We start from the raw sequence: 9,992 nt of genomic DNA, 5'->3' as shown, positions 1-9,992 counted from the left end.
TGGACTGAAGAGGAGAGAGAGTGAATTGACACGTGTCATCATAGGAGAGAGGATCTTTCGTAGGACCGGGTCCTATAAAATTTGCTTCCGCTCACAGTGTAGAGTTGTTCGACGATCATGACAAATAAATAATCAATGATTATATATATTTAATAGAAATATAGTATATCTTAAGAACAGGTATCTACCGTACATGTATATTTAATCCGATATGGTAGATTTCATATCTGTTTAAGGTAAATAAGACATGTGTTGATATTCCAGACAGTCTATCGTGTTCTATACAGAAACCATCATCAGATTAGGAAATAGTCTTTTAGATATCTGAAAGTGATACCATCTAGAAAGGTTGCATAGAGTTTTTAAATGTGGTACGACTAATCTGCCCTGACTATATAAAGAGGGGGTGGCGTGCGTCAAGGGGGATCCCAAGCCAAAGATCCCGAGACAGAGATCCCAAGCTAGAGATATCGAGCCAAATCGAAGCCCAGGCAACACAATTAAATTCCTAGCAAGGAGTCGAATAAGCAATACAGAGCAAGCTTAATCGGATAGAAGCAGAGAGAACTCATTGAGATCACAAAAGAGTCATAGTATGATGAGATTTATCCAACAAGAGCTTTAGGATTTAGAACATGAAAGAATTCACTAAGATCCTTATAATTAGTCTAAATACATCCCTATTGTAATTGTCTTTTCCTAAAATTAATCAAGACAAAATATTATGTTGGGTTATTATCTTAAGCTTGGATTATATATATTTAATAAAAATACCTAGAACTATTTGGAATATCCCAAGCCTGGATTATATATATTTAATATGGTATATCCTAAGAACAGGTTTTCTATCGTACATGTGTCATTAACCCGATACGATAGGTTTCACGGTCGCCATAGGGTAAATAAGACATGTGTCGATATTCCAAGTAGTTTATCGTGTTCTAACTGAAACTATCCCCGGATTAGGAAGGAGTCTTCTAAATATCCGAAAGCAATACGATCTAAGAAGATTGCACTTGGAGTTTTCGAGTAAGGTACGACTCCTCTACCCTGACTATATAAAAAGTAGGAGTGGGTACATCAAGGGGATCCCAATCCAAGGATCTCGAGCCAGAGATCCCAAATCTATTGATTAGAGCCCATGCAAAGCAAGTGAATTTCTAGTGAGGAGCCAGATTAGTAATAAAGAGAAAGCATATTGAGATAGGAGTAGAGATAAACTATTGAGATCCACAACAGAGCGATACCACAACAAGATTCATCCAACAAAGGTTTCAGAATTTAGAACATGAGAGAACTCGCTGAGATTCTTATGATTAGATCTAAACACATCTTTATTGTAATTATCTTTTTTTAATATTAATAAAGGCAAAACAAGACATTATTATCTTAATGAAGAACTGAACCTGTATAAAATATCATATCTCCTTATTCGATATACACAGGCAATGACCATATATCCTTATTTTATATTTACATAATAAACTTTACCGATAGTCGTCAGTCGGATCTGATCAATAAGTCTGTGGAGTTGTGAGTTCGTCGTCAATGCAGAGGAGCTCCAAAGATGTTGTGAGGTGGAGCAGAAATAGAGGTGCTTCGCAAAGCCATCCTTCCATTCAGGTGGAGAGAAGGGGGCACCGAGGGGGTTGACCCTCTAATAAATTAGAGACCCTATTAATTAACATATTAATTATATGTTTTAGAACTCATTAATTAATATGATCATCCTAATCTCTAATTTTTTAATTGAACTATGCTTTAGAATTAGATGTTAATCACATGCTTTAGGACCCTATTGATTAACAAGATCATCCTAATCTCTAATTTTTGTATGAAACTATGCTTTAAGATTAGATTAATTGGGTAGAGGTTGGGTTAATCGGGTAGAAGTAAGGTTAATTATATCATTCCTCCCAATCATCCTAATATTTAGAAATGTATAGAACTATTTTTTAGTTGTGATGGAGAATTGAAGATGTCATGAAAAAACTATTTTTTTTTCAATTTCAGTATGTTTTTGATAGCCTTTAGTTGTTGACCTGAGGCTAAAGACGATCGATAGCTTTTATAAGTCAGTTATTTTAAGTTTTATTTGTGCTGAAAATTCTAATAAAATTATTTATCAAGCTATTGAACTAATACTCGTGCACTGTCACAAGATCTACATTGACAAACTCTACCATATTATACTTCTTATATGATAACTGTTATCAACCTTAGCGAGTTGACCCCTTATGTTCTGGCTCCGCCCCTGCTTCCATTCAACGAAGAGACTGTTCCGGAAAGGTTTGTCGCTATTCCGACCGCATTGCATTTACTTGTGTACTGAAAAAGAGCCTGGACTCTACCTAATAGAACAGCAAATTTGGACACCAAAGGGTGGCTCATAGGAGAGACACGTGCAGGTATGTCCAAGTCGGTATCAGTAATGATTTCAAGTTGTTAATCTTCTCGTTTAAAATGCGAGCATGAGTTAAAAACTTAACATTACAAGTGATGAGCTTCAGCATCAGAAATGTCCTGATCTTCCAAAACTAGAGAAGAGATAGAGGAAGAATTATCAGCGAGCTCTCACAAGTTGAACTGCGAATCGACTTAATCAGCGTGCATGTGGTCCTAGTGAGCGCATTGTTTATAGGTCATGAGTAGCTCGTCTTTGCGCTTAAACAATTGCTAAGTATATATATGCCAGCAGCTAGCAAGTGTTAATCAAATCCCAGTACCAACTCCAATTGTGATCTGAACGATACTCCAATGCATCACTTGATCTCAGTCAATCTCAGACAATAAGCTATCCCTGAATGCAATTGGGAGGAAACTAACAAGCAGAGATGATTGGCTCCAATAACTATCAGAGAATACATGTATCCCTTTCACCAGTTACAACATTGATTATACAATTTACAAACACTCGATTCCTTCACATCCCAATACGAATCACCTAACATAGGACAATTTGACAACCGTGCCACATCCAGCAAATAACTAATGAATCTCCCTGTGAATGATCATTCCTCCTGTGACACATCCGGATATCCCGTGATCAAGTATAGATGTTTACGCTTTTTAATAGCGGAAAAAGGAAGAGAAGAGAAAAGGAAAGAAAGAACAAAAAACAGCACAAAGCTCCAATTTTTAAGCGAAATGCTTCGCGGGACGTACTGGTACTGTACGGCGGCGCGGCGACGATCGAACGAGCTCGCTCGTCGGTCACAGCTTGACGACCTCGGGGATTTCGACGGGGTAGCGGTCGACGCAGTCGTCCCAGGGCCCGTTGGTGGGCGTCTTAATGCTGCGGAGGCACTTCCAGACGGCGCTGTTGCACTTGAACCCGCTGCCGAAGCCGATCTGCCAGACGCGGTCGCCGCGGCGCATGCGGCCCTTGGCCTCTATGTAGGCGAGCTCGTACCAGAGCGAGCTGCTCGACGTGTTACCGAACCGGTGCAGCGTCATGCGGGACGCCTCCACGTGCCGCGCAGACAGCTGCAGGTTCTTCTGCAGCTCGTCGATCACGGCGCGCCCGCCGGCGTGGATGCAGAAGTGCTCGAACGCCAGCTTGAAGTCCGGGATGTAGGGCTTCCAGCGCTTGTTGATGAGCTTGCGCCCGACCAGCCGGAAGAAGAAGAGCAGCTGCTCCGACATGGGCAGCACCAGAGGGCCCATGGTCGTGATGTTCGACTTGAGCGCGTCGCCAGCGATGGCCATCAGCTCCTTGGACAGCGAGATGCCCGAGTACCCCTGCTCGTCCTCTTCCTGGTACACGCACCGGTACGCGCGGTCGTCCGCGCCCTTGTGCGTCCTCACCACGTGCACCAGCCGGTACTTGGCACGCCGCGCCTCGCGCCGCCGGTTCGACAGCAGGATCGCCGCGGCGCCCATCCGGAAAAGGCAGTTGGGCAGAAGCATGTCGCGCCGGCTCCCCTGGTAGAAGTTGGGCGTGATGATCTCCGTCGACACCACCAGAGCGTTCGAGTTCGGGTGCACCTGATAATTAATCGATTAATTTAGTTTAGTTCTACTCCAAGTCCGGACTTAATATTAAAGAACAAGCGGCTAGATCAAGAATAGCTCGCTAGATCAAGATCAGCTCACGGTGAATTACTCTACTGGAAATGAGTTACTTAAATTCGGTAATTACCTGGAGCGTGTCGCGCGCGAGGTCGATGGAGATGAGCCCAGCGCTGCATCCCATCCCGGAGAGGTTGAAGCTGCGGATGTTGCTGCGGAGCTTGTACTTGTTGATGATCATGGCGGATAGCGATGGCGTCGGGGAGAAGAGACTGCAGTTGACGACGAGGATGTCGATGTCCTTGGGCTTGACCCCCGTGCGGCGGACGAGGTCGTCGATGGCGGAGAAGATGACGAGCTGCGCCTCGGCGCGCGAGGCCTCCATGCTGGGGTTGGGTGGGATGTAGTGGTTGGCCGGCGGGAGGCACGTGTCCTCGCCGAGCCCGGAGCGCTCGAGGATCCTGGTCTGGAAGCGCACGCTCTTCTCGTCGTCGCTGATGAGGCGCGTGTGCTCCATGAAGGTGGCGAAGGGCACGCGGCAGCTGGCGGGCGGCTTGTAGCACGCGTAGTCCACCAGGTACACGGGCCTGGGGCGCGACATGACGTAGACGGTGCCGACGAAGACGACGAGGAAGGCGGAGCAGAGGATGTGCACCAGGTCGAGCTCCAGCGACCGCCACAGCGAGAGCAGCTCCCCTGGCCCCAGCCGCGCTAGCTCCAGCGCCGTGGCGGCCATCACTGGCACCAGAAGCAGAGTCAGGAAGTGGTTGACCAGGAGCTGGTACCCCTGCTTCACGTACTTGAGATTCACCGACCCCGAGAACACGCCGCCGCTCGGCATGTTTGCCTGCCCACCCTCCGCTCACAAAGCTTGCCTCGCGGCTCTACTCTCCGCAGCGTTTTCCCTGCGCGCAAGCGCAAGCGCAACCGCGAGCCGTGCGTACAGTGGAAGAGCTGGGCGCAATGCGTTGTGTTTGTTGGGGTTGGATGCGGTGGAGGTGGTGCCGGGGTGAGTCTTAATATAGTAGGGGAACCGGGAGGGGGCCCCCGACTTCCCGTAACTAAATCGGGGGCAGATGGGTAGTTTAAATGAGCCTGCTACCCGCCACCAACCGGAGGAGATAGGCGTTGCACACTGGGGCCTGGGGGCGCCTGCTCCTGTCGGATCACAATCACCTGATTTCACCCCCTTAAGTCATCGCGACTTCACTTTAAATCGGAAACTATTGCATAATAAATTGGAACATGTTGCATAACTAATCAGAAAATGTTGAACTCGTTACAAAATTGAAAAATATTATATAGTTAACCAGAAAACGTTAAACTCAAGTGAAGTCGAAATACAATCTTGAACACCGATCATAGATTAGACGGCTAAGTCACGGTGTCAGAGGATCGTGATCCGCCCCTGCCGGCTTGCCCCGTTCCTTGCTAGCTTGCGCAGTTGCGCGCGCGCACGCACACGGTGGCTCTTCTCATTTTCTGCTCGCGACGCTCGATCGTTGGTGAGCAGTTTCGGGAAAACAGCTCCACTTGTACTGGCGGTTAATAACGCCGATGTTCAGCGACGATTGAATGCCGCTCCACGTTCAGAGCTGCGCCTACTGGTAAGACAGCGTTCGGCAAGGTTTGGTACTGCATTCTGTAAAACTGAAACGTCAAAGCTCCACGGAGACGGAACATTTTGTTTACAGTGTTTGCTTGCGTCTAATTGCCAGGCCATGCTATGCTAGTGTCAGCTGCAGAGACTGGCCGAGCTTCAGCAGTTTTGGGAAAGGAGGGCGGGACACGAGACTGAGAACAGTGACCATTGCTCAGATATATCCATGATTGCATCTGAACCTGATAAGGATCATGCTCGTTAACCAAGCTATGGATGAATACAGTATATAATTCCAACGCATTGCTGCTAACCCCGTGTTGGATCTGATGTCTGCGCAATTCAGCGATAAAACAAGTAATCAAACACAAGTTCATAGAAAAAAAACAATTTCGTTTATCTACCAGTCCCTTTTCTTCAGCAGCTCAGTCGAGCTGAATATCCGTTGTCTCCTTTACTGCATTGTACTACCGTGCTGTGAAATTTACTCACATCTTCTAGAGAGGTCCGAGCACGGAGCATTGAAGGAACTGACGAGACTCCTGCTCCTTGGCATCTTTTGACAGAGATGTAGGTAACTTTCTTGTGGGTGTACAAAGACATATGTAATGGTTGGTCTGATTTGGCTACCTTGCTTCTAAGGCCACCGAGTTCGAGTTATACAACGGCAACAGCTTCAGGACTGCTACATGTGCAAAATTACTTCATTGCTGGTACTTCCTATTTGCACAATTAAAGCCCTGCTGATGTAACAAGGCACTGCGTATCATAAAACAAGAAAAATGACTAATCCTCCTACCAATTTTCGCAAAATGCTCTGGCAAGAACTGAACAATTCCTGCCTGAATTTTTCCCTCATTTGGAGAAATTAGAGGATTGAGAAATCATGAGATGCCATTCACCTGCTTCGGTTCTGAAGCGAAAGAAATACTTGATTTGGTTTTATTTCTAGAAGCAGCATTTTTCCCCCACGTGGACTAGTATAGAAAAATTATACTTGACACTTTTGACAAATTAAGGAGATTTAGGTAATCATTGGTAAAATATTTTATAACCAAAATATTTTTTTTATGATTAGTATTGAGTTACACAAATAACGAGGTGAAGTATGAATTGATAAGAGTAAAATAGAAACGAGTGGTAAAAAATACATTATGATGAGTGAAATGTCAAGTATTTTAAGAAAACTCTTTTAGTTAAAAGTGGCAAGTGGGAGGGAGTAGATACACTCACTGCAGCACTCACATATGTCATCATCACAATGCACCTGCAAGGCTGCAACCTTGAATGTTTGACGACTCGGGCTCGATCCGATCTTCTGCAGCATGATGCATTGCATGCTCCGTTTGAACAAAACCTTTGACACCAGTAAGCTGCTCCAGCTGGTTAGTCATCTTTGGATGGCTAGAACTAGAGGTGCCTGCAGATTTGGAAATGGTACCCTGATATAGTACTCCTATTTGTTGTGTAAGTATGTGGCTTCAGAAAGGTAATGATCTGAAGACTGGAGTTAACTGCAAGTAGCATCTGAGCTCAGAAAGGAGTTAAAATCTCGACAAAAAGTCTTCTTTTCAGGACACAAGTCTGGACTAAAGCTGTTTCACATATCACATATGCAATGACTTAATCCAAATTAAAAGATTGTGGAAGTGCAAGTGGTGAAGGATAAAGAGGATAGCAGCTCCCAGTTTCTCGGAGATGTGGTCCGGTCCGGTCCAGTACAAGCATTAACGTAGGAGTCTGCAATGATCGAATCAAATGCACTGGACCAGATAAAGTTGTCCTGCTTGCTGTCTATACGCACTGTGATGCCTTGGTTAATTACCAGGCTGTATGAACAGTAATTTGGCCATGGCTTAGCCTTCAGACTTCAGAGTACACCGAACCCAGCTGTAACCGGCGCTGCTTGGGCGTGCCGCGTGCCGAAACTGATAGCGTTGTCAACAGCTCAGGCTTTTTACATGATCGGAAATGGCCAAATCATGATGAAACATATATCCCAGTCTCCTTTTTTTTTTTCTCTTTCTAATCCCCTTCTTTTGCAAGTAGAGTAACAAGTTAAGATCATCGTCAATCATATTCCTTTCATTTCATTCCTTTTCAATTCAACTCCTCATTCTCATTCCATTTATTTTTTCTCATCTCCAACAGCTTCCATTCGAAGGAATTCGTGAAAGAAAATGAGATAATCTCCTGAAGTGAATGACTTTGAGTATCTCTTCGTAATAAAAACCATAAAAAAATCGTTAGAGTGTTGAAAGAACGAAAATCCTTTTATAAAAAATTCTGAATCCGACACGAATCGTTTAGGATGATCTAACAGCATTCTGTCTTCTTCTTCGCCATTTATGCGGCACGCAGGCGCTATCCTGTTTGGTTGACGTCTAGTCTCTACTCGCCGTGAGGTGAACCACCTCCTCATCTGGACCACCTCAGCACCTCACCTGATTGTTAGCACTGCTTCTGAATATCATCTGCCACAACAGTGTGTGTAAACCAAACCTGGTTGTTTCAGCATGCAGCTCTCAACATATTAATGGTAACTGTTTATTCAAAACGATTTCGACACGCATACTCGCTAGACGTTGTCTGTTACCTGAAAGAAAATAGCATGCCTCCTCTCCTCTGTCGATCTCCCGTAGCGAAATGGTTATGAATTGCAGACAAACACTTAACCCTGAAAGGCTCAAATATCTGCTACACAAGAAGCATGTGGTTGGGACTTAGGGCGCTTCCTATGTGCTGCACTAGTCTATACTATAAAGTACGAGTTTTTTCAAAATTATTTCTCACCTAACAATTATCTATCTAGTTCAATTTGATAGCGTTGGATCTATTGCACAATTTCCATCCAACAGCCTGCATGAACGGTGGCCCACCTGTCCACGTCGTGTTTTCACGCTCATCAGCTGCGTTTGGCCCTCCTTCGTCTATCTAATCTCACCTTCAATTTTCTACCCGTCCACTACCCCTCCCCAGATCTATCGCCATCGGCCCTCGTTGCAGCGCTCTCCCCATCCAAAATCCCCAAATCCATCGCCATCGCCACCATGCCGCCGCCACACCGGAACCTCCTCCCCCTCGCCGTCGTCCTCGTCCTCCTGAGCACCACTGCTGTCGCCCTCTCCGTCTCCACCCTCGTCGAGCTCACAGGTAAGCATGCTTCCTTCCCCTCCCCCCTCAACCACCCCAAAGCCCTAACCTAACACCTTCCTCTCCCCACCCTCTTGCAGTCGCTCGCACCCCCCTCGGCCTCTGTCCACCTCCCGCCCGCGTGAGCCCTCTTCTGCGGCGATGGGAGCTCCGGCGGCAGCCCCTACTACACGCGCGTCCTCCTCTACAGTTGCCCCTCCCGTATCCGCGACCCGTCCCAATTTTTCCACGCACTCCACGTCCGAGCCAACACCACCCGCCCCTAGCGCCTCGAGCTCTGCTTCCAAAGGTAAGTAAAATGGGGAGCTAAAACCCTAGCTTTCTTGGTTGATAGCTCTACTAATTATGTTTCTTAGCCTAATTTCTTTGGGTTGTACGCTTTCTATTTGTAGGAATGCCACAGTAGGGCATGCAAGTGCGCTGCATCGCAGTAGCAGAAGATGCCCAAGGGCGGGCTCAGGCACAATCCATCTCACCATACGACCACCGGATCCAGGATTTTCGGATGCTGGCTGACCTACATCTTGTGCAATTTTTGTTACCATGGGGTGACTGCCGAGAAGGGAAGCTCTTCTCCTTTCTTTCCTTGCGAGAAGGGCACGAGAGAAAAAACAAAACCAATAAAAGATCAGACGAGACGGAATTGAATTATTAAATTATGTGTATCTCTTTTTTTATATTGGTTCATGGTTACTGCCCATGCATCATTTTGTTTCACATAGAAATCATGATGTAATATATGCTCTAATATCAAATTGAAGAGTTAAGATTATGACATGTTATTCAAGGTTTTACAATTCGCTATATCAAATGTATCTCTTTCTTTTGCTTAGAAATTCAAAATGAGAGATTTAGGATATTATGCCTCCTCTCTTAGCTTCTACCAGTTTTTGTTTGGCTGTAGCCTTTCAGTTCTTCATTTGTATCATTTATGATCAGTGATACTCGAGTCATGTGGGACAACAAAACTGGACGCTCCAAAGGTTATGGTTTTGTCTCCTTCCGTAATCAGCAGGCATGAACAACTCAGACTTTGACTCTTTGCATTTTGCAGAACTATTACCATTTTCATTGTGTGGAACCAACACCACAGTTCATTTTTTTACCTATCATGGATGATACAAACTATATCTTGCAGTTCGAAATTCTCTGCACCAATATCCATTCCTTAGTGAATATCCTACTGAGAAATGGGATAAAGTAAAAATATTACTCCACTTTATGAACG

The 9,992-nt window shown here is 45.3% G+C and overlaps 1 protein-coding gene across 2 annotated transcripts; it reads right to left on the bottom strand.

Moving 5' to 3' along the window:
• Positions 1-2,838: 2,838 nt before the first annotated feature.
• LOC133916625 (3-ketoacyl-CoA synthase 6-like) lies at positions 2,839-5,012 on the bottom strand. Of its 2 annotated transcripts, XM_062360377.1 has the most exons (3): positions 4,142-5,012; positions 3,166-3,987; positions 2,839-3,020 (listed from the first exon to the last, which is right to left on the bottom strand). In XM_062360377.1, exons 1-2 carry the CDS (start codon positions 4,850-4,852, stop codon positions 3,214-3,216), a joined length of 1,485 nt encoding a protein of 494 aa, XP_062216361.1. In that variant the 5' UTR covers positions 4,853-5,012; the 3' UTR covers positions 2,839-3,020; positions 3,166-3,213. The 2 variants fall into 2 exon arrangements, with proteins under 2 accessions (XP_062216361.1, XP_062216360.1); XM_062360376.1 differs by having other exon boundaries at positions 2,839-3,987.
• Between the last annotated feature and the right edge of the window lie 4,980 nt (positions 5,013-9,992).

The sequence above is a fragment of the Phragmites australis genome, chromosome 4 (assembly GCF_958298935.1).
Source record: "Phragmites australis chromosome 4, lpPhrAust1.1, whole genome shotgun sequence".
Lineage (NCBI taxonomy): Eukaryota > Viridiplantae > Streptophyta > Magnoliopsida > Poales > Poaceae > Phragmites > Phragmites australis.
Note: the sequence above shows the minus strand (reverse complement) of the source record. Positions and strands in the feature narration are given on the sequence as shown.